This window comes from Antechinus flavipes, chromosome 2 (assembly GCF_016432865.1).
Source record: "Antechinus flavipes isolate AdamAnt ecotype Samford, QLD, Australia chromosome 2, AdamAnt_v2, whole genome shotgun sequence".
NCBI lineage: Eukaryota > Metazoa > Chordata > Mammalia > Dasyuromorphia > Dasyuridae > Antechinus > Antechinus flavipes.
Genome location: NC_067399.1, coordinates 183040161 through 183066542, shown reverse-complemented (window position 1 = coordinate 183066542; position 26382 = coordinate 183040161). Strand labels below are relative to the sequence as shown.

General features: G+C 33.3%; 1 protein-coding gene across 1 annotated transcript in view; it reads right to left on the bottom strand.

Moving 5' to 3' along the window:
* CSMD1 (CUB and Sushi multiple domains 1) overlaps positions 1–26382 on the bottom strand; it is a 2716069-nt gene that overhangs the window by 577695 nt on the left and 2111992 nt on the right. Inside the window, exon 18 of the mRNA XM_051975995.1 lies at positions 14149–14337. Within this exon, the coding sequence (XP_051831955.1) occupies positions 14149–14337 (189 nt within the window). The remainder of the gene's footprint in view (positions 1–14148; positions 14338–26382) is intronic.

Below are 26382 nucleotides of genomic sequence, written 5' to 3'. Positions count from 1 at the left end.
TTTCTTGATTGATGATAATGCTTTCTCCTGTGTTTTTTCCTGTCTGACCTCAGTCTCTTTTGCTGGATCTTTATACAGATTATGTCTGTTATTGCTGGTTATTTCCCAAGGTTTTGTTCTAAAATCTCTTTTTTTTTTTCTTCCTGCCTATTTCACTTGGTGCTCACTGAATCCATGCATTCAATAATCATTTCTATACAGATAATTTTCAAAGTGTTTACATAGTCTTAAATTTTCTCCCAAGATCTCTAGTCCCGCCTTTCCAATTATCTACTAGACAACCAGAACTATATAGACTATAGTCTTAACCTCAAAATACCCAAACTGAACTCATTTTATCCCTCTCCCCCACCAAATGCCTCTTCTCTCCTTCACAAATTTCCTACTTATGTTGAGGGCACCATCATTCTTCCAGTTATCTAAGCACACAATCTATCTCCTCAATGTCTTTCATCATTCATATTTAATCAATTGTAAAATTCTGTGGATTATAATATTACCATTATTTAGATCTTTGTTTCTTCTGACACTGTAATTAAGCTATTAAAATCCTTATCATGTCAGTTCAGGATTATTGCAATAATTTATTAATATAGCTATCTCAAGTCTTACTCAATTTAGTTCATCATTCATTCAGCTACTAAAATGATCCTCCTAAAGCCCAGTTCTTCTCATATAATCCAAACCTCAATAAAGTCTAGTGTTCTCTATTTTCATCAGGACCAAAAATAACATCCTCTATATGCTTTCTGTCTTTGCATTCCTACACCTTGCTCACAACTGTATACTTTATAATCCAGTCTCACTGACCTCGGTTTTCTTTGAAAAACATAAATCCTACTTCTTTACATTTTCACTAACTGTCTTATATGACTAGAATGCTTTCTTTATCACACTCCTCATATTTATCCTCTACCTTTCTGTTTTTCTTCAAATCTTAACTAAAATTCTACATTCAGTAAGAAGCCTTTCTGACATTTCTTAATTCTAATGATTTCTCTTTTTTGATTACTTCCAATTTTCCTATATATCTTATTTGTACATATTTGTTTGCATGTTATCTCAATTTTAGATCATAAGATTTTTGAGAGTAGGGACTGGTTTTGCTGTTTTTTTGTTTTTTTTTGTTTTTGTATTAGTAGAGCTTAGCACAGTGACCAGAAATTATATGCTGCTTAATAAATGCTTGTTAATATGGCTTGATTTTATTGAGTAAAAGAACATTGAATTAGGATTCCAATTCCTGGGTTCTAATATTGGTTATACTAATTATTAGTAATGAGACTTTGGAAAAGGCATTTAACCACTGTCAGCTCCAATTTCTTTAACTATAAGATGAAGAATATGTACTAGCTAATCTTAAGATTTTATCCTTTTCTAATTTTGGAAAGAGTTTAGAAAAAAGTCCAAGATTGTATGACTTAATGAGTCTATACATTTAGATTTCCTTTTTGAGCATAGAGAAACTGCCACTGAAAAAGATGCCATCTGGAAGATTTTCATTTTTTTTTTCAACAGTGCTTTGAATTTAGTAATCAGCATCTACAGGTCCATCACAAGTATTATTTAAATAAGACAGGAAATTCATGCATGAAATTATATAGTTATCCTCAATAAAACTTATTAAGCTAGTCTAGGTTAACAAAATATGATTATAAACAAATCAAAATATCAAACAAAAGCAAAAGATCACATAAAATTTATTAGAACACAAAATACCCTCTATGATCCTAGGCACTCATCAGTATCATCTCTTGCAATTTCCAATATTAGCAACTATGTATTTTCTTCTAGGATAAACAAAATAAATATAAAATTCAAAATTAGTAGCTATCATACTCAAATAACTTTTTATCTGTCCAAAATGAGATTTATGAAAATAGATGGAGTTTTTTAGTTGCTTTTTTGTTTATATCCTAAAATCCTCTACCAGAGAATCAGTATAAATCAAGGGAAGGTACTCTGGAAGTACACTCTCATGGAGAAGAATATCAACTAGAAAATCATGGAACTTATTCCCCACTAAACACTCAAACCATAGATTTATCCATAGTGAGACACAACTTTAGATATTCCTGAGAATGATTTTTAGAAAGCTATTAATAGTCTTAGTTTTTAAAATGTGCACATATTGTAAAGGAGAGCCATGAAGGAGCAAATGTCTATGTTATAAAACTGGTAAGTGAAAGTAAAAGGAAGGAGAGATTCCAGCCTGATAATATATTGATATTTTTGGCAGTGGTGATTTGACTAAGGTAACTCAAATTTCAATTGACTTATATCATCATTCATAAATAGTATGATATTTATTTATCCCTTTCTGTCTCAACTTCTTCACAGCAGCATCTTCAATGCCAAGGCCAGAGATTATGGTCAGGAGTCTTGCTTTCCTAATTGTTGAATACTTCCTTTGGAACACTATTTTAGGAAAAGTCTTAACCTTATTTCACTCCCTTCCTTTCTGTCTTTCTACCTCATCTACAACCTCAGCTACAATCACATGGAGGCTACTAGGTTATCCTTCACTACTATTTCTCAACCATTCAGTTCTGGATTCTTGAAAAATGATCACATGAGCTCTGGCATTGTTCTTGGCTAAAGTATATTAATCTACTAATAGCACCACTCATATTCCCCAAAACTAAATTAAAATGCTCCTTCCTGGCTACTTTTGTGTGTTCTTTCTTGCATTAAAATGTGAACTCCCTTGAATACAGAGAGGCTTGGCGAGACTTACATGAACTGATGCTAAGTGAAATGAGCAGAACCAGGAGATCATTATACACTTCGACAACCATATTGTATGAGGATATATTCTGATGGAAGTGGACTTCTTTGACAAAGAGACCTAACTGAGTTTCAATTGATAAATGATGGACAGAAGCAGCTACACCCAAAGAAAGAACACTGGGAAATGAATGTGAACTATCTGCATCTTTGTTTTTCTTCCCAGATTATTTTTACTTTCTGAATCCAATTCTCCCTGTGCAACAAGAGAACTGTTTGGTTCTGCAAACATATATTGTATCTAGGATATACTGCAATATATCTAACATATATAGGACTGCTTGCCATCTAGGGAAGGGGGTGGAGGGAAGGAGGGGAAAAATCGGAACAGAAACAAGTGCAAGGGATAATGTTGTAAAAAAAATTACCCTGGCATGGATTCTGTCAATATAAAGTTATTATTAAATAAAATAAAATTTAAAAAAAATGTGAACTCCTTGAGGGCAGAGAATGTGTTTGTTTTGATATTTATAGCTTCTCTAGCATTTAATATAGAACTTGGCACATAGTAAATTCTTAATAATTGCTTTTCTCTTCTTATCTCCTTCCCTTCGTCTTCCATCTTTCCCTCCCTTTCTCCTTCTTCCCTTCCTCCTTAACTTTCTTCCTTCCTTACTATTTAATATTTAAGGAACATGCCATGTTGATATGTGATTGGAGCCTTTTCTAAATAATGAGACATAATTAGACAAAAACTTTTATTCAAAGCACATATTATATATACACAATATGTCTAACCCATTCCTGATGTACTAATTTCTAAACCATTTGGTATTCTATTAAACACTTGCACTTACCTATACATACAGACACACACACACAGTTTTTTCACATACATACACATACACATACTATAAAAGTTGCACTTGAAAACTGTTTTAATTATCATTTAGTGTGGTCTTTCCATATGGCAGTAAAGAGTCCTTATAATTGATGCAGAGGGATTAACTTCTTTTCCCATTATTACATATTTGGAAATATACATATTTCCAAATATGGAAATTCAGACAAGAAGACACATCCACTAGAATGGGGACCTACCTTCCTTTTTTTTTTTTTTTTTTTTTTTTGGTTTTAAGGTATCTTCTTTTTTTTGTTTTTTGTTTTTTTAAAATTTATTTATTTATTTATTTGTTTTTTATTTAATAATAACTTTATATTGACAGAATCCATGCCAGGGTAATTTTTTTACAACATTATCCCTTGCACTCGTTTCTGTTCCGATTTTTCCCCTCCCTCCCTCCACCCCCTCCCCTAGATGGCAAGCAGTCCTATATATGTTAGATATGTTGCAGTATATCCTAGATACAATATATGTTTGCAGAACCAAACAGTTCTCTTGTTGCACAGGGAGAATTGGATTCAGAAGGTAAAAATAACCCAGGAAGAAAAACAAAGATTCAGATAGTTCACATTCGTTTCCCAGTGTTCTTTCTTTGGGTGTAGCTGCTTCTGTCCATCATTTATCAATTGAAACTCAGTTAGGTCTCTTTGTCAAAGAAATCCACTTCCATCAGAATACATCCTCATACAATATCGTTGTTGAAGTGTATAATGATCTCCTGGTTCTGCTCATTTCACTTAGCATCAGTTCATGTAAGTCTCTCCAAGCCTCTCTGTATTCATCCTGCTGGTCATTTCTTACAGAACAATAATATTCCATAACATTCATATACCACAATTTACTCAGCCATTCTCCAATTGATGGACATCCAGTCAATTTCCAGTTTCTAGCCACTACAAACAAGGCTGCCACAAACATTTTGGCACATACAGGGACCTACCTTCCTTCCCAGAAATACACCAAGTTCTCCTTATTAAAATGGTATAATTGGTGGAAAAGGAGGACTACTTTTTTGTGTATTTGTTTTTTTTTTTTTTTTTTTAAGTTAGTTGGGACATAAACAGTTAAGGATGCAGTTTATTAGGAAGGAATGAAAAATCTAATATACTTTTGGTCAGTATTTTATATACTAAAATTGTTTATGTGAAGACATTTCCTATGGACATTTCAGAAAGGAGGGCCACACATACATTTGTATGTAATTTGAATTTAATTTAGTTCTTCCAACCCAAATTAATCCATTCTAGGAAATTTTTCAAATAACAGTTACATTTTGTGATATCCTTAAGGCTATAATTTCTCTTTTCTATTCCTAATATTTGACTCCTCTCACTCCCCTTCAGAAGATGCCTTTAGCACAGAGGAGCAAAGCACACAGAATAGAGAATATCAGAAGGAGAGCCAAGGGCATCTGGAAATTTTTGTCAGTGTACTAAGAGCAGGGACAATTTGGAGAAGATTCTGATATTCAGGCAGTTGAAAAAAAAGTATATTTGAAAAGAAAAGATACTTGCAAAGGTTTCTTTTCCTTCTGTAACACTTAAAACTAGAGACAGTTTTGCACTATCATTCTGATTTCCCAATTCTTGAATTGTTTATAGATCAACCTAATCATTAATCATTAAAAATGGCTATGCTATATGGTCAGTAGACTTGTCTATTATTTATTGATTACTTTTTAATATAATTTTGGTATTTTCCCCTAAACACTGCACAAAAATCATGAGAGATGGCCCAGAGGATGGAATTCTGTGTTCTGAATAAGGAAGATCTACCTTGAATTTCTACCTTGGAGATTATTTGCTATGCATAATGGCAAATCGCTTACTCTCTATGCACCAAGGCAACTCCCTAATGCTAGGACATGGCTAGATTAAAACCTCTATTACTTAATTTCCCTACTATGAAGAAATCACAGGTCATCTGTGTATTCCCACATCAAATAGTAGAATAAATTCTCATAACTTTGTTTCACTATAAAAAGCAATGGATTTTTCAAGACAGGCCTATCTTGCTCATATGTCTTTTGTTCCACTTAAAGCCAAAATGGTAATACATTTGGTATCAAGGGACTAGATGCAAAATAATGATGATATAGCTAGCATAGGCAACTCAGTGATGGCTAACTGAAGCTATTGTAGATTCTTCTTATTCAGTCATTCAGTCATGTCTGACTTTTTGTGACCCCCCATGGACTATTGTCTTTGGGGATTTTTTGATAAAGATATTAGAGTGGTTTACCATTTCCTTTTTTCCAGCTTATTTACAGATAAGGAAATGAAAGAAAAAGCATTTAATGACTTGCTGAAGGTAACATAACTAATAAGATTTGATTTCAACTCGGGAAGATGAAACTTTCTGACTCCAGACCCGGCACACTATGCACTGTGCCGCCTAGCTGCTTCATATTATAGATTCTGAATTCATGCAAAATCCCCAACCATTGTAAAAATCAGGTTTGTTAAAAACTTTCCCTCACTTAAAAATTTCCTAATGAGGTAGAACAGATTCAATGTGTAACAGAAGGCTCTTTTTGAGAAAGTGGTTCGTATATTTACAAGAATGAAATTTCAAATAGTAACAAAGGAAAAAAGAAAAAAAAGACTAAGGAATATATGATGATGGATTCTCTTGCTTCCCAAATCCAGTCTTCACTTTAACAAGACTTTATTTAGTATCTACTGTGCATAACCCACCCACTTTGCTTATTACTAGGTGTACAGGGACAAAAAAATTAAATGAAATCCTCTCTAAACTCTTACTACTTACATTCTATGATCTGACAACTCATATTTTTATATAGTGCTTTGAGCTTTGCAAAATAAGTCATTTAGATATATGTATATGTAGCCATATTCATATATGTACATATAGATTTTTTTTATTTGATACCATAAAGTAGAGATAAGGAGGGATTGCATTTCAGACATGAAGGACCACTAAACAATAGCACAGAAGCAAAAGACAGACTATCTCAAATTATGAGAATAACTTAACAGGCCATATGAAAAGGCATGAAGAATATATAAAAGAAAAAAGATTTTAAATATGGATGTAAAAGTAGTTGAGAGCCATATTAGGCAGGGCTTTAAATTCTAGGGTGAAGATTTTGTGCTTTATTTTGAATGCCCTAAATAAATGCTGTATAAAATCTCAATGTGTCCCATAATTATTATTAATTTTTTCTAACTATTACAAAGATAATAGTTATCTTTTAAAGATAACTGCCCCTTTTAAAGAGATCTCATCATAATGTATATTTGCATGGAATATTGGGCTCATCTATATCTAAAGGCAGTTTACCTTAAGATCAATGTGGTAGTTTTATTCACTTGTTTTCAAATTGAATACACAAAAAGAGTTCTATGAAAAATTTATTTTAGTTTATTTACTAATGTATATCAGATTATCTTTTACACAAACACAGATAGTAAAGTTATATTATTCATGATATTGTAATATTGGGAGATTCAGACTAATCAATCACTTTGGCTAAATGCTAACTACTTGGAGAAACTCCTGCTTAAACTGAGTTTGGTATTTGATAGGTTGGTATAAGAAGAGAGAAAAAAAAAACATAAACAATCCTAACAGAAGCTCTTATTAGTCACATATACAAGGTATGATAGGTTAAATCCTTCTATTTTAGTCATAGATCCCTATCCCTAGATTACAATTCTCTAAGGAGAGAAAAATTATTAAAATTAAATTTTAATTTAATTAAAAACTGTTAGAATTGAGCCAGTTAGCTAGGTGGTACAATGGATAGAGAACCAGCCCTGAAATCAGGAGGATCTGAGTTCAAATGTGACCTCAGACACTTAATACTTCCTAGTTGTGTGACCCTGGGCAAGTCATTTAATCCTAATTGCCTCAGAAAAAAAAAAAAAAAAAAAATTGTGAGAATTGTAAAGCCCTTCTAATAGTCATTAGATGCTTTTGATATAGTAGAAAGGGTTCTGAATCAGAAGTCTGTAAATTTTGGGTTAGAATGCATGTTGTTACACTTGCTACCTTTTTTTTAATTTGGACCAATCATTTTTGATTTTTTAGGGATGAATTGGACTAATAGTATCAAACTCAAATAAAAATCGATACCTACAACCCACATATTGTATTAGAAAAATTTGCAGGCTGCATGTGTCAGAAGGAAATGAACTTGATATCTCCAGATTAGATAATATCTGAGGTTTATTCCTTTCAGCTCTAGGTTGCTAATCCTCAATCTAGTCAAACCTATATCTAAGTAGATACTTTTCTTCCAAGATTCTTATCAAGTGCTTGTTTATCTTCATGGAATTTCAAAGCTAAAAAAAACCCCACAGATAATATCTAGTACTATTTATAAGTGTTTGGCTGAAAATGTCTGAAAAATATATCCTCTAGCTTTTATATTTACCTTAACTAAAGGGGTATTCATGACCTTCCCTAGTATACTTCTAATTTATAAAAGCTTTAATAATTTGGATGATTGTTTTCTTTACATATGGACAAATTCTTCCTCTTTCCACATAACTGTAATTTTTTTTTGTTCTTAAAACTTTTCTATAATTTCCATTTTTAGTAATGAAGAAACACAGACCCAGAAAGATTAAATGACTTAAGTGTCACACATCTATTGTCAGAGACAGTAGTGTTACACATTTATGGTCAGAGGCATGTCAGTACTAGTTGCATTATACTGCCACTTGTATTGGATATCAAGTATATAGTTGGTCATTATGGAATCATTTGTTTACAGTCAACTTTTTAAAAAATTCTTTAAAAATAACATCAGTAAAGTCAATCAAAAATATGAAACACCTAATATGTAGCTAGAACTATGAGGACTGTCATTTTATAAAAAAAAAAAAAAAAAAACAACAACAAAATATCCTAGTTACTGAAAGAAATCTATCTAAAGAGATAATAGTAATATACCACACATAAAATGGTAAATAATTCATTCCTAACAATGATAGTACTGACTCTAAGGTTAATAAGCATTCATAGACTACAGATCATAGATTTGGAGCTAGAAAGGATTTTTGAAGCTATCTAGCCCTAATCTTTGATTTTATAGCTGAAGAAACTAATGCCAAGAGAGGCTAATTAATTTGACCAAGGTCACAGAGGTAATAGTGGCAGAGTCAAGATTTGAACCCAAAATCTCTGGCTCAAAATGCAAAATTCCATGGCACCATGTGGAAAGAAAAACAAAGAGGGAACTAAAGTAGCATATTTAATAGTTAACCTTGCCTGACAAGACTACTGGGGCATTACATATGCATAAATATAGATTAGGATAGGCTTGTTCCAAATCAGAGTTTTAAGATAGCATTGTATCATTTGCTTTTTCAGGCCATTATAAAAATATATCAAGTGATGAGATAAAGTGATGACTTTCAGATGCTTCCCAAGTTGAAAGAAATAATGATTTTTTTTTTCTTAGCAAACAACTCTAAAACACCATGGGAAGAATCTGAGCTTTCCTTCTTTCACAAGTCTTCAGGAAAAGTCTAAGATCAAAATAACTGTGACTCTGCTTCAGCAGGTGTTTTGTTTGTACATTCTCAATGAAAAGGTGAAAAAGGAGAGAGAATTGAGTGTCTCAAAGTAGCAATCTTTATAATATATTCATATCTAAAGAGGAAGACTTGTTATTTCTTCAGCTATTAAAAGTCTGTTTCCATTTTTAGCTGTTTCAGGAGTCAGAAATATTCCATGTAAAATTCAAAATAATGAAGAAAACTAGAATTTTTTCACAGATAGCCAATGTTTGGAGAAAACATCATACAAACAAGTTCATTTGTTGCAAAATTTTGAGATTTAGTCTTCTGATAAACTATATTCAGCTTAAATTTCACTTAAATAAAGGGAGAAAAATGCATGTCATTACTATGGGCATCCTTGTAGTCTTGATGTATTAATCTCTTGACATGAAGGTGTATATATTTTTTCCTTAAAATTTTTTTGAACAGAAATATGATTCATTGGCACAATAAAATCTTCAAAAGGATCATTCTTAATTTTTTAAAAATTGCCTGAAGCATTGAGAAGTTAAAATAACTGGCCCAGGGTCCCATAGCCAGTATTAGTTAAAGAGAGAACACGAACCCAGGTCAATATAATATGTAGTTTTTCTTTACATATTTTATTTACTTATTTATATTTTAAATTTTCATTTAAGTGTAAATGTTTATTTTCCAGTGGAATATAAGCCCTTTAAGGGTAAAGACTATTTCATTTTAAAATTTAGGTCCTCAGGGCTTAGCATAATATCTGGAACATAGAATGTTAATAAATCTTTCTCAATTGCTTGGTTGATAAAGTAACAACAGCATCTATTTATTAGCATGTAGATTAAGAACTCACTTAACCATGGTATGTTGCTTTCTCTGTTATCTCTTATATATCTAAAAGGAAAGATAAAAATTCAATTGGTCATTTGATTATTATGTCTACCAATATCTACAACAGGTAGGATTTCAAAATTATAGATGTTGATGTTGTAAAATAATTTAGTGTTTGGCCTGTCATGGAAAAAGCACTCAGATGAATACTCCCCAAAATCTTTGTAAAATTGAATTAATGATTATTTATTTTTTCACAGTTTATATGTCTTAGTCTTTTCCAGTCATAACCTTAGGAATTATTTTATTTTTAATTTCAAGTTTTAGCCCAGTAGAGAAACTGAGAAATCAATTCCTTTATGTCCTTTAAAAGTAATTCCATATTTTTTTTGAATAATAAGTATATGTTTTTTTCTTTTCATATATTCTTTAACTTCTCTTAGTTTGGGGAGGAATTACAAAATTTTTCTTATCATATGACTTTATTTTATTTTATTATGATTATTATTATTGCTGAGGCAATTGGGGTTAAGTGACTTGTCCAGGGTCACACAGTTAGAAGTGTTAAGTGTCTGAGGCCTGATTTGAATTCAGGCCATCCTGACTTCAGGGCTGGTATCTATCATATGACTTTTTGACATGATATAATGAGGTTGCAAATGACAGGAAAGAATAATCTCAATCAAATTCAAATTTTTCTGAATTCAAAACAAAGATATTGGTTGATAATGTAATAGTACTTTATGAACTATATACTAATTGTATGTAACAAATTGAGGGAATGATATCAAGGTTTTATATGACAGGATAAAAGATAGCTTGTTGACAGAGGAAGAAGAGATAATGGATGAACAAAGTAAGAAGAAAAAAAGAAATCCAAATGGAACTTTCATCAATTTATCAAATAAAAAAGATGTAGCAAAACAAAGTATCATGCAAAGACTTCTCCAACTTTGCTACTTTAGTTTAGCTATTATCAGTGAAGGGCATAATGTTTGAAAAGATTAATAAATGCAACGTTGAAAGAGAATTCTTAGCTGTTTAGGAAGGCAAAAGCTAGCAATAGTTAATAGATAGGTATTTTGTTTTATTTTATCATCTAGGTTAACTCATTTATATTTCTAAAGTTCTGTAAACAAAAAGTTAGATTTCTACTACAAAGGATTTTTTTTCTCTTTCTTTCTTTCTTTCTTTCTTTCTTTTTTTTCTTGAGGCAATTGGAGGTAAGTGTCTTGTCCAGAGTCCAGGTAAGTGTTAAGTATCTGAAATCACATTTGAATTCAGGTTCTCCTGACCTCGGGATTGGTGCTCTATCTACCATGCCACCTCGCTGCCCCCACTGCAAAGGATTTTAATAAACACTGCCCATGTGTACTACAAAAGTGATTTAGGGACCATTATTTTGCTTGAAATTTGAAAGTTTGGGTCCTTGTAATAGTATATGGCAATATAGATTTAGAGCTGCAAATAAACTTAAAGGTCAGCTGGTCCAGTCCTCTTACTTTACATATGAGAAATCTGTGACCCAGAGATTTGTAGCACAAGTGAGTATTTGTTAATTCTATTTTTATTCTCCTTTTTTTTTTAACATGGAGAAATATAATTTAAAAACTTGTGCCAGGCACAAGACTTGGCTAAAGACTTATATGAAGAGACAGATAACTCAAATCCCAAATAAATCTCATGTTAAAGCTTTAGATGATGCAATTTCAACTTTAATGAATGAAAATATTATGATTACATTATGATTATTATACAGCAAGATGTATTGATAGAAAGCTATTTTCAAAGCCAAAAAACCTGGATTCAAGATTTGAGTCTAACACACACTGGCTGAGTCTTAGGCAAGAAAGTTACTTAATCTTTTGGTGCTATAAGAAACTAAGATTTAAATTGCAAGCTGCTTTAGTGGAAAATGTTTCCTCAACCTAGAGTTCCCCAAGCCAACAAAATCAAAGATCCAAACTAAGGGCTGGATGGTTATGATACCTTATTTTACATTCGCATTACTAAATCCAGAACAATGTATCCATTTGACATTTAGCAGCTAAACAATTAACACTTATTTTAAATAAGCTCTCGATCTCTGATTTTGTCTCAGTTTCTTTTGTAACCTGTATCTTATTAGAAAGCAATGGCTATTTTTTTTGCTTGCATTTATATCTAACATTGTACTTGGTACCCAATAAGCACTTAACACATGTTTATTTTCTTCTTTTCTTTACTCTTTCCCTTTCTATCTCTTTCTAAGTTGTTAGTTATTTCCTGCCATCATACCCAATTAAAATCTTGTTTGTGGGATATTTAGATGCTAGTGGTGATCATTTTATTTATTTATCTTTTTTATTAAAGCTTCCAATTTTCTCCCCCTTCCCCCACACCTTCCTCTAGATGACAAGTAGTTTGTTAAACATGGTAGGAATATATGTTAAATCTAATATATATGCATAAATATTTATACAATTATTGTGCTGCACAAGAAAAACCAAATCAAACCAGTGAAGAGGAAGAAGAAGAAGAAGAAAAAGGAGGAAGAGGAGGAGGAGGAGGAGGAGGAGGGAAGAGGAGAAGGAGGAGGGAGGAGGAGGAGGAGAAGGAGGAAGGAGGAAGGAGGAGGAGGAGAAGGAAGAAGGAGGAAGGAGGAAGAGGAGGAGGAGGAAGGAGGAAGGAGGAAGAGGAGGAGGAGGAGGAGGAGAGGAGGAAGAGGAGGAGGAGGAAGGAGGAAGGAGGAAGAGGAGAGGAGGAGGAGGAAGGAGGAGGAGGAAGAGGAGGAGAAGGAGGAGGAGGAGGAAGGAGGAAGAGGAGGAGAAGAGGAGGAGGAGGAAGAGGAGGAGGAGGAAGAAGAAGAAGAAGAAGAAGAAGGAGGAAAAAATGCTAAAAAGCAACAACAAAAAGAGTGAAAATGTTATGTTATGAACCACATTCAGTTCCCATGGTCCTCTCTCTGGGTGTAGATGGCTCTCTTCATCACTGAACAATTGGAACTGGTTTGAATATTCTCATTGTTGAAAAGAGCCACATCTGTGATGATAATTTTAAGAGAGGGAAATGATATTCAGTGGAGAATTTCTGAAGATAGATAACATCTGTTCATAATTCTCCAACTATTTTCTATTTTTATCAAGCCCTCAGATTCCGATTATACAATACCCAACTTTTAAAAGTGAATATCATATTCAATTAACTATAACTGATATAACCATGCACTAAAAAAGCACAATAGTATAGAAAAATAATTCCACATAACATTTAATTTGCCTTTACTTAAAAGAGTATACAAGGGAGGAAGATAAACTGGAGATAATGAAAAAATAGGTAAAGAAATCCCTTACCCTATGAGAGAGAATGGGAATTAGGAGGAATGTAGGGAACAGACCTGTGCAAATTAAAAGAGGTCACAACGAACCTGCAGTAGGAGGGATAGGGGCATAGAAGTTGAAACAACACAGAAAGCTTGTGGACCAAGTACTATGAATACAACTGGTTAGAGAACTTTTAATGTGAGTCATTGTTAGCTAAATGTTATAAAGTGAGGATTGCCAATTTTTTTTTTTTTATGTTGAATACTAACAGACTTAAATCATTTGGCTAAATTCTTCAGATGAAGAAACTGACACTTAAAGAAAGGAAATCACTTGCCTAGTGTCACACAGGTAAGAGATCTAGGATTCTAAACCAAGTCTTCCAATTCAAAATACATTGTACTTTGCATTTTTCCTAGAATTCTTATGCCTATTGGAGAAAATTGTGCCATAGAAAGTTTTAATAGTACAATTTATTTTACAATGTAAATATCTATTAAAGGGGAAACATAGTTAGGTTAACATGTAAAGCAAGATTTTTTGTTCACATGCTAAATAAATAAATGCTTCCAGATTTGTCATGGCAGAGTGGTTAGAGAATTGGGCATGAAACTCTGATAAGGAAGGTTCCAGTTCTGCCACTGAAACATACTGGCTATATGACTCTAGATAAGTCATAGTCTAATTGGCTCTGACTGTAAGAGAAAGTACAAACCTGCTTTGGTAAAAGGAATTTCCTCAAATAAATGTTTCTTATATCAGTGAAATCACAGTTTCATCCCTATTCTTGTCCCTTTGCTTATTCTTTCAGAACTTTATATTAGATAAATCGATTTCTTTCTGTCCTACTTTTTTGGGGGGAAAGGGGATAGGCTTTACCTACCATCACAACTTGGCAATGCATGATTCCACTGATGGTTTCTTTCACATACAAGTGGCTCCTCATCACTTAATGTGTATCCTGGATCACAACTGAAAGTCACTGTAGACCTGATTCCAAAATTATTACCATGGCGATGACCATTCACAGGGATCCCTGGATCAAGGCAGGAATCTGACTCCAGTGTTACACCTAAACAAACAAAAATGAATAAAATACTATAAGGAAGAGATGCTAACTCCCCAATTTTTGGATCCATAGAAAATATGTCTAGGCCTCTCAAAACTCTAGAAAAAATAGCTGAAAGTTACCTGTTCAAATATCATATTTTGCCAAAGACTCAATATTCTTGCTGGATTTACCTCATTAACTCAGCAAGGAGCATCATTGTGAAATATGACAGATTGTAAAAGAGACAGCTGAAGTCTTTACAGAAAATTACTTAGAAGTTAGAGACTAAAGCATAAAGATAATTCTATTTCTTTTAGACTCTTTCAAGTATGTCAAAACAGAAGCAATGAGTTCAGTTATGTTTTGTGAACATGGTATTGCTGAAATGAACTACTCTATTCTTTATAGACATGCTAATTATCTTTATTTTTGTTTAATTCATAGATTTCTGCCAGGAATCATAAGATCTTGGATTTATAGTATGAATTGACCTTAGAAGTCATTAAATCCATCTCCTTCATATTCAAAAATTATATTTGTGCCATATTATCTTTCTTATTTGCTATTTGTTAGTAATATTTAGCAAACTAAATACTGATGCTCCATATTTTGTGTAACTGATCAATCAACATTAATCAAGTTGTTCTGCTTAGGCACTTTGCTAAATGTGCTAGTCACTATTTTTTAAAATAATATCATCTTTGATTTTTCAAAAACCAGCATTCACAAAACATATACACTCAAAAAATTTCCATTTATTCCTTTCAACTTTTACCAGTGATGACATTATTTGTATTAGTGAATATGAAATTATAAAGTTTTTTAATTTATGAATTTAGTCTGTTTTCAATATGAAATTATTAATTCTTTATTTTGTTGTCCTTTCTCTTTCCCCTTGGAAAAATACATCAGAAAAAAAAACATGTAAAAGAAAAAAAATTTAAAAATTAAGATATTTCTTAAATAAATGTTTGTAATTCATTCATCAAACAACTTTTATATGCTAATGTACTTACATAAAAGATACGGTACAAAGTACAGAGGAAACGAAGAAAATACAAAACAGTTTCTTCCCTCAAGATGTTTACATTTTGTTGTTAATTTTTATTAGGTGTACATAATGTTCCTCTAAGGTTAGGATATATTCATATTATATTGACAAAGAATCTAAAAATCTGCTAATGTGAGAGATCTTATGCTATTGCATAGTGGTAAAAAATTGAGTGTCAAGTACAGGGAATACCTACTACTATATCCTGCCTACAATATAAAATGAAATGAAATAGGATGAAATGAAGTTAGAAAAAAGTAGATGACAGCCACATTGAGTATAATTTAAATTACCATGTGGGAGTCACTGAAATTTTTGAGCAGGAGACAAACATATGACAATTAAAATAGTTGTAGTGAGCTTTTTTATAGCACATGAAACTTTGCAAAGTACTTTACATATATTATTTCATTAGGTCCTCAAAACCCCATGAAATAGGCACTATTATTATTCAAATTTTACAGATAATGAAACTGAAGTGAAAGAATTTAAGTGATTTGCCTCAGTTCATAAAGTTTTTTTTTTTTCTTTTGCTGAGGCAATTGGGGATAAGTGACTTCCCAGGGTCACACAGCTAGGAAGTATTAAGTATCTGGGGTCAGATTTGAACTCAGGTACTCCTGACTTCAAGGCTGGTGCTTTGTCCACTATACCATCACCTAGCTGCCCTCAGTTCATATAGTTCTGAAGCCTGTGAGGCTGTATTCCACTTACTGAATCCAATTCCAAACAGCCAAATAAAATAAGTTTCTGAAAGACTACTTTTTTTTTTTTTTACTTTAATGCAGGATTTCTTAACAGAGTGCACCAACTCACAAAAACTACACAGAGAGATTTCATGTGGTGAATTTAGGAATCTATCTCTACTGAGGGGGTAGACTGCATGAATTTTGATGATGAAAAGAATTACATTTTTATTTTCATTAACTTCATTTAAGAAATTAAAAAGAAATAATAAGAGGTCTATGGACTTCAGTAGAATTCCAAATGGGCACAAAACAAAGTTAAGAATGTATACTTTAAAATATGAGAGCCTACATAAAACATTCTAAAAAAAGTGGAGATACCCAAACCATAACAGTCTAGAACATGATTCTCAATTCTAGGGTCCTCTTTTCATCTATTTATGGGTCTAGGAAGTAGACTTAAAAAGAGAAAGAAAGTAATATTTGTGAGAGAGGAAAAAAAGGGGAGGGGGAAGTGGGAGGAAGGGAGAGAAAGAGAGGGAGAGGGAGGGAGGAAAAAAAAAGAAAGAGGGAGGGAGAAAAGGAAAGAGAAAGGAAAGGAGGAAGAGTATGTATGTATGAGATAATAATGAAAATATTGGTGAGGAGTGGAGCTATCTTCCCCTCTATCAACATACACACATAGAAGGGACAAAGAAATTCAGTGAGTTAAAGTGAAACTGTGAATATACTTCAGATTAATAAGTAATCAACAAGTATTTATTAAGTACCCATTGGATGCCAGGTACTAAGTTAGAGAATAGAAATACAAATATAGAGAATAAAATAACTTAATAAATTTACATCCTATCATTTAGCCCCCATAGTGTTTTAACAATTACTTAGTAAAAATAATAGATAACAGTGCTTTTTTTAGGAGACATAATAGATAAATGAATCAAAGAAGAAGCACTTAGCTCTCTTACTATATGATAAATATTTTGCTTAAAATATACACATAAAATCCTGGTATTTGTTAAAAATGAGTATCTGAAAATCATGAATTGGATCATAAAATGATCATATGATCTAGTTCATATTCTACGAGCAAAGCATGAGTTGCAAGGCTTTTGTTTAATTAGCTAGCTTCACAATAGTCATCAAGAATTAAATATTTCAAGAACAAACATATAAACAATATTTGCATGTATGCATGTGTATGTTTGTATATATCCCACCCCTAAAGTCTTAGCTCTAGCTCTTAGTATTGGTGATTAATTGGAAGCAAGGGAGACCAAGCTTAGAGATATTTCGTTTTCTTTCTTGCAAAGATTTGCACATGTTACTTCATCCTCCTTATATCAATTCCTCAATTCCTGTTTCCCTTTTTCCTTACAGTCTAATATTTCATGCACAAACTGGGGAAAAGAAAAGAAAAATGTATCTGTAATGTTGCATAGATTCCTGATATAAAACTTATGAAAGGGAATAGGTAAATATATGCTAGGATAAGTTGACTTAGACTGTTGTCTGAATTACTGGGGGAAAAAGATCTAATCTGATGTAATTACAGTTCTATTTGTATTTTGCTTGTGGTAGCAGATATACTTAATAGATCCCTTTTTTGGTTGTCTGTGTGTGTGTGCGTGTGTGTGTGTGTGTGTGTGTGTTAATAATAAAGTCATCATGGGTAAAAATCTGAAACTTTGAAAATAAATGAAAATGATAATCATACCCATCTATTTTAAAATAGCAAAAATGAAAGTGGATTTTAAATATGTGGATAATTTTAAAAAATAAAATAAACAAATTTCTATCTTTAGAGTAGAGTGTGTTTCATTGGCTATCATACAAAGAGATTGTGTCATGCTTTATAAAATATAGAGCAATAAAATGGAAAGCTAGAGTGGGATACTACATATTTTTCTTTCATTTTTCTTCTACTATTAATATTGACCCACGGTTGCTGAGAGCATCACCAAAGCTTCTAAAAGGAATTGACAAAAACGAAATCTTCAGAACTGTTCCACTGAACATTCAGAAAATCCCCTCCCCTCCAATTCATGAAGTTTAAATTATCTGACTTGTCTTAAGGTGTCATTGAAGAATTAATTCCAAAGAACAATATTATTGTTCTTTTCATAACATGACAAGTCTAAACATAAAGGAAATTTAAATAGTCTATGTTCCTTACTAAGTGAAACATAGATTGTAGTCTCCGTGGGGCCTAAAGATAGATCAAGAAAGAACAATAAACATTATGTTTTAAAAAACAAATGAGTTTGATCATTTAAGCTAAATAGGCAGGGTTTACTCTCAATAAAGATTGAATGGATGTGAAAATGAGTATTCCTCTATCTTCCTTTTTATGTCTATTGGTTCCCCATCATATGCATTCACTCACTTTCCTAGGGACCTACTGTTGTCCTGCTGCTTTTAATTTTCCAATACCTTATCTTAGACAAGTTATATACTATAATTTTCGCCCAACTCCCTTCCCCATCAGAATGTAATGATTCTATTTTGTTTCATCTGAGTCTACTTCACAGGATTACAAAATCTCAAAGTCAAAAAGCATGCTAGATAACATTTAGTCCAACCAGTTCCTGAAAAATGATGACATTCTTTGTAGTCTAGATGTCTAACCAATGACTGAAAATTGCTAGTGAAGAAGATCCTGTTATTTCTTAAAGAGGTGCATTTTATTTTTGCCTATCTCTAATCGACATGAAGTTGTGTTTTATATTATTGTGCCACAGTTTCCTTTAATTGTCCTGCCTCAGTTTCTCTAAATTATCTTCTCAGTTTTCCTAAATTGTTCTGCCTCAGTTCCTTGAATTGTTCTGTCTCAATCCCCTAGTTGAACTCCCCCAAACCCAGACCACTAGAACTGATATATCTTTGGAGTGGCTACTCTAAAGTTATAAACTAAATATATAATCCCAGATAAGAGAGAGTTCAGACATTCTGGCTCCTAACTACTCCTAGTTTATCAGAATTTATGGTCCTACCCCCAACCTGTCAGAACTGGATTGATGGTCCTTGGAAATTCCCACCATTTACCAATGCTAGCACTCCAACCCCTGCCTTTGTCTACGCTGATCACTTATAGCTACATATATAAAAACCACTGGAATCTCACATTTGATGCTGCTGCTGCTGCTGCTGCTGCTGCTGCTGCTGCTGTTGTTGAATGCTTTGAGACATCAGCCCTGGGACCAAAATGGATCCTTTAGTCCCAGAAAATCTCTACCTCTCAGAAACCCAAATAAAATATTTAAAACTCTCTAATCTCTATCTTGCCTCAGTTTCTGTGGCATTACAATATCAAACTTCAATTTATTGCTTTGTAACATTTACCATTGTTCCTAATTTTATCCTCAAAGGCCAAAGTACAATCCCTCCAGAGAATATCTTTTCAATATTTGAAAGTAATTATCAACTTCTCTCTACATCTTTCTTTTCCAACCTAACCAGAATTAACTTCAACTGCTTTTCATATGACATGTTCTCAAGGTCCTTCATCTTCTTGCGATTTTCCCCCTCTACACTCTATAGGCTGTTAATATCTAATTCAAAAAGTGACATCCAAAATTAAACAACATCCCAAATGTTATCTAACCAGGCAACTACCAATTTCTTATTTCTGAAACCTAAAACTCTCACTTCCTAAGGTCAAACTAGGTTTCTTGGCTGCCATGTCACACTTTGAACCATACTGAACTTGTATTCCAATGAATATGTTCCAGATGAATTGCTATATAACCATGCCTGTTTTGCAATTTAAATGGATTTTAACTTAGTGTAAGATTTTGCATTTCCCCCTATTAAATTTCCATTTAATGGCTTGCTATTATTATAGCTTGCTAAAATATTTTTAAATCTTGACTCTGTAATTCAGTGTGTTTTCTATTGCTCTGGGTCTATTTTTTTTTTTTTTAATACTCTATATATTTGATAAACATGTCATAACAATTTTGTCTAAGAGTCAGCTAAATGGCATAGTGAATGGAGCATCTGCCTGAAGTCAGGAAGACATGAGTTCAAATCCAGCCTCAAACATTTAACACTTACTGTATGACCCTATGCAAGTCAGTTAACCCAAATTGCCTCAGCCCTCCAAAAATTATCCACATTGTTGATAAACATGTAAAATAGGCCAGGGTCACTCTACCATTCATGTTGCCTACAAATTACTAATCATTTGGTCTAAGCACGCAACTAGTGTTTAATTCACCTTTAATTTTATAGCCTATATATTTATTTTTGTTTTTGTCCATAAAAATAGCATGAGAGGCTTTGTCAAATTCTAAGCACCAGGCAACTGCAACAGTTGCCTGATCTATCAATACAGATACTCTGTCAGATAGGAAAATATAGTCTAGCATGTGTTATTCTTGTTTTTTTGTTATTACTACTTTCTTTTCTAGATATTTACTACCACACCTTTAACAATGACAATCACAACAACAACAATGACAATATCAATTAAGAATGTTAATTAGAATTTTCCTATAACTAAAGTCAAATTTGGCCTACATTTCACAAACAACTTTCCTAAAAATGTGGTCAACCCTTCTCTAATTCTACAGTACTTTACAATCTTTGATTTCCCCAACAGTGCCTCAAAAACCTCATCTGCTAGTTCTTTTGTTGCCCAATAATATATTTCATTATCTAGGCTTAGGTTCTTGAATTTATTAAGGGTAGTTTTTGAGACTCCTTGAGTTTCTTGGTTTTCTTTGGAATAAAGGATATTTGATGGATTGATACAACAGGTTAACTCAAATTAAGTGTACAATAGAGAATACTTACCATAGAGGATACAATCATTCACCTAACAAATATTTATTAAGGAACTGCTTTGTTCAATGCTAGGCACCAAGAATTCAAAAATGAAAAAAAAAAAGATACAAGCTTTGCTTGGAGGGAATAATAATCTACTCCTGAAGAAATAATTAAATTATGTTTGTACATATTCTAATAGTGATATCAGTGCTTTAACTCAAAAGAATCCATTTCAAATTTTGACAAAAATAACAATAACCAAAAAAACCTGTTTTTCAGATATTTGTGAGATTAAGCATTATGGGACATTATGATATCCATCCCTCATTCCTGGAATGCCTTTCTAATTCCCTCATTCTCCAAAGGTGAAATCCTTTCTGTTGTTAAGGAATACTTTCTGTGTCAAACAATGTCATTGGGTACTACTTCTCTCAGGGAAGGGAAATATGGCTATTTTGTTTTGTGGAAGCTCTGAAACAGCAAGAGCCTCAGATAACATGAACATTACTCAATATTGCTCCTCAACATAATAACCCAATGATGATACAAGAGGAGAGAGATCCTGTTTTCTAAAACCCATGTACACTAAAACTAAACTGATTCTTCTATCCTCGATCCATCTTTCTGGACAATATACTTGACATGTCTCTCAGCCTTAGTTTTGAAGAGGGAATAAAAAAAGCATCTATTTTATAGGATTGTTTTGAGATACAAATGAGATTATGTCATTAATTGTTTTGCAAACATTAATGTACTACCGTGTTTTCCCGATAATAAGACCTATCCCAAAAATAAGCCCTCCCCTTACTGTGTAAGATTACTCTAAAATAAGCCCTCCCCAAAAATAAGCCCTATTGAGATTGCTACTGTAGTGAAGGTGATCCCCTGCGCTACACGCTACATTACGGTACCCTCTGTATGCACCATCCCCTTCTTCCCTTCCCTCCCCTCTCCCCCCCCCCCCCCGCAGTGAAACGCACACCGCGCTCCGAGCTGCATCCAATCAGAGCTGCAGCAGTGAGCGCATCATCCTGTTCTTCCCCAGTGATTTGCTTGCTGGCTCCATTGAGAGCAGTGCTGCGGAGGAGAGCTGAGGCAGGACAACATAAAAACCCGGTATGTAAGCGGTAGTGAGGGGGCACAATGGAGGATAAAAGGGGCATGATGAAGGATAAAAGAAGAACTCAGGGGGCATCATGGAGGATAGAAGGAGCACTCAGGGAGCATGATAGGGTTAAAACATTATTGAGGGGCATGATGGAGTGAAAAGAAGGACTGATAGTCATAATTTTATTATTCTGTCTGCACGGGTCACCTGTGTTTTGGCAATTCATTTAGATGGAAAGAAAGACACACCTCTAATCATCAGTAAGGGCAAGAAAGATAAGATTGAACATGTATCAGGCATTTACATTCTTGAAACCGAAAAAGCCTGGTGTACACAAGCCGTTATAGGAAAGTGGGTTGATTTAATGCTGCCACTTGTTATGCGAGGTAACCAAAGAGGTCTGATAATCTGGGATTCAGCCAGCACTCACCACTCTAAAGAAATGAAGAACTTCCTTGCAGAGAGAATAGATCAAGTAATGATTCCTGCAGGAATGACTGCCTATCTCCAGACCCTTGATATTGCAATAAACAAGCCATTCAAGGACCATTTGCGCATGGAAGTCAATGACTACATTGAAAATAGAATGGAAAGAAATCAGCGTGGAAACTTTGTGAAGCCCTGTCTGCAAGAAGTTGTGACTTGGGTGAAGAAGTCATGGGATAAAATTACTGACAGCTGTGTCACCAAGGCACTACGAGCAGGTTACCTGGACAAGACATGTTCATTTAAAGAGAGCTATATTGCTGGACATGACAGATTGGGTCCACTTCTTCTGAAGGAAATAGAGGCGCAAGACATCCAGGACGGAATTCAGGGTATGGACACTTATGACGATGTTGTTGAAGAAGATGATATGATCATTATTGAATAAAGGTACTTTTTTTTTTTGTTCACATTTACCTGTTTATTAAAATTGCTGTCAATGTTCATTAAAATAAGCCCTCCCCTGAAAATAAGCCCTCTGGTGTTTTTCTGTCCAAGAAAAAAAAATAAGACAGTGTCTTATTATCGGGGAAACACGGTATATAAATCAAGCTACTTTTAGAAGTTAGATAAATAGCAGAACTGGATCTGGAGTCAGCAAGATCTGAGTTTAACTATGGCCTCAGTCATTTAGTAGTTTTGAGACACCAGCTCTATTGTCACTATTTAGAGGTACCAATTTCAGGTAAATAGAATAGGAAAAGTGTTAATGGTGCCATCCTTCTTTCCATTCACCTATTTCCTACTAGAACATATAAGTGAATATATTGTTAACATCCTTTTCTATCTGAGCTTCATTTCTTTCAGCATACTGACAATATAAGCTATCTTCAATATTGTTCTATCTCTATATCCTTTATATACACACATATCGACCACCCAATCAAAATCCTGGCAGCTATTTTTTAAGACATCCTGCCATTCCTCTTGTTTCCTTAATGTGTTTGGTATCTGACTCATATTTTTTCTCTCCTCAACTCTTGCCTCATGTTTATGAACTTCAACATACAAGTGGACTCTCCCACAAAATTCCCAACTACTCAGCTCTTCATTTTTTAAAAGATCATTGAGCTCATTGTTATAACACAGTAGTATTCCATCACAATCATATATTACAACTTGTAATTTTTGTAAAAAAATTTGTAAAGAATGTCTGTGATTTCCAGTGTGATTCTTGTAAAATTTGTCATACCTCCACAAAATTCCAGTGGCTCTCCCTTCTACTCTCTCAGATGAGAATTTTGCCTTATATTTGCAAAAGAGATGGAAGCCATTCACCATAAACTTATTCTTCTCTCCTCTCATCCCTTATCACTCAGATGCTTTCTGCTATTTCCTCTTTTATCACTGTCTCATATGATAAAGTGACTTTACTCATTATGAAGGCCAACCTTTACCAGCAAACTCATTCCATCTCATACCTTCTAATAGATTGACTCCTCTGTCATCCCCATACTTTCACTTATTTCCAATCTCTCCCCATCTGCTGGCTTTACAATCATTCACATATCTCTCCCATCCTGAAAAAATCTTGATTCTTCTATGTCTATTATATCTCTTCTGCTCTTTGCAGCTAACCACTTTATAAAGCTAATCTACATTAGGTGCCTCTGCTATCTTTCCTCTCACTCTAATATAATCCCATTAAATCTGGTTCCAACTTTACCACTGCACAGAAACTACTCTCTCCAAATTTGCAATCTAGGAGTCATTATCTCACTATCTCTCATTCTCACCCATTCCCCACTCCTCTCCCCATCCAATCTATTGTCAAAACCTGCCAATTGTACCTTTGCAACTTCTTTAGAATGTGTCTCCTTTTCTTCTCTGATACTTCCAGGTCTTCATCATCTCATTTGTCTACTATTGCAATAATCTGCTAATGGGACTGTCTGCCTCAAGTCTCTCTCTTTCACACAGCCACCAAAGTAATTTTTCTAAAGTGTAGATCAGATCAGATCATTTCAGTCTTTCCCCTCATAAATCCCTCCTCTACTATATGAATCTGAATCCCCTTCTGCTATTTAATGAGGTATACAACCCTGCCAAGTCATTTATCTCTTTGATTTCAATTTAATTTAAATGGAGATCTTAAAGAAAAAAGAAGGAATCATCAAATGAGCAATATTTCTGAGAAGAAAACAAAGTATGTGTTGAAATAAAAAGGATTAGCAAGGGGCCTTAATCTCTACAATCAAATACAAAATGTTTTGTTTGGCATTCAAAGCCCTTCATAATAATTCCTCTATACCTTTCCAAACTTCTAAAACCTTACTCCATATCATGTTTTCTTTGATACAGTGACACTGACTTCCTGGATGTTCCACAAACAAGATAGTTCATCTTTCAGGTGTTCGTATTTTTTTTTTTTTTTTTTTGGCTGTCCCCTATACTTGCAAGTTTGTCTTTTCTCAGCTTGGTGTGCTGGCTTTGTGGACTTCACTTAGGTTCCAGATAAAATGCCAGCTTTTATTGAAATCTTTGCTTACCCTCTTTAAATTCTAGTGCCTTTCCTATGTTAATCATGCTCTATTTATCCTATGCTGTATATAGCTTACTTTATAAATATTTGTTTGCATATTGTTTCTCCCTTTAGAAGGTAAGACCCTTGAGGGCAGATACTTGGGTGGGGGGGAGAGTTGGTTTGTTTGGTTTTGTTTTTTGCTTCTTTTTAATCTAAGGGCTTAGATCAGTATCTGGCACATAGTAGGCTAACATAATAAAAGTATGGGAAAGTAAAGAATGTTTTCTTTCCTAATTTAATACCTCTATGCTACCAGGAGTAGTGTATTGGGAGGAATGAAAGATTATGGAAAAATGATTTCCAAAAAGAATACTTCTAAAATTAAGGATTTGTGAGCATTGAAAGATTCTTGCTTTGAAGTTAGGAAATCTGGTTCAGATTCCACCTCTGTCATATACCATCTATTAGACTTAAGGCAAATAATTTCACCTCTATGGATTATTTATATAAAATGAAATCGGCTTCTGAGGTTCCTTAGAGCTTCCAGTTTATTACTTATCCTCCCCCCCACTTTTTTTTTTTTTTTTTTTTGGTCTCAGTGAAAGATAAAACTAAATCTAATAAAATGAACTTTAAAAAAAGATGTACAGATTACAGGTTTGTAAATGTTCTATTACATAAACACAACAAAGCACAAAATAAACAGAAATAAAATTTCTCAATTATTTCCACTTTAAAATCAATTTAAGCAACATAATACTTTGAAATACAAGTAGTGGGTTTTTTGGGAGGGAGTTTTTAAATAATTTCAATACTATTTTTGTTTTGAAAATTTCAGCATGATTTATAAATTTTATCCGTGTAGATCTTGTAATATCATCTAAACTGCTGGAGACATGCTTTATCTCTGCAGCTTTTAAGTATCTTTAATATCTATTCAGGGCAGGATGCCCATAATTAGAGAATCTGGGGCAGAAGACTGCTTGAATGATTGACCCAATGGATCCAGTCAACCAAACAAAAGCAATTTAGGCTCATTTCACAAGCTAAAGTACAAGTACTCTATTTCAAATTTAGGCACATCAATCTAATGCAGTGAGGTATGCCCAATTTAATACTAATTGGGGGGGAGAGCAAATTTAGATTTCCCTAGATACTTCTCTCTCTTCTCTATCTGCTTTTATATATTAAAAAAAATGTTTCTAAGGCAGAAAATAACTCAAAGCACTTATCAGGTCAGTTACTCTAGCATAAATAAGATGGAAAAAAATTAAAAGAAAGTCATCAGCCAGTAATATTAACAATTCGTATTGATTTAAGGATTTGCTTAAACAGTGGATAGATTGCTTTCTCTCTCTTTTGTCTACCTGATCACAATTGGCTTGTCATTAGGAACTCTAGGACCATGAAAGACAAAAATAACATCAATAGAAATCATTTTACAACTTGTTAGGAATTCTAGTATAACAACAAGTAACATTAAGTTATTGACTCTTTTGTAAAT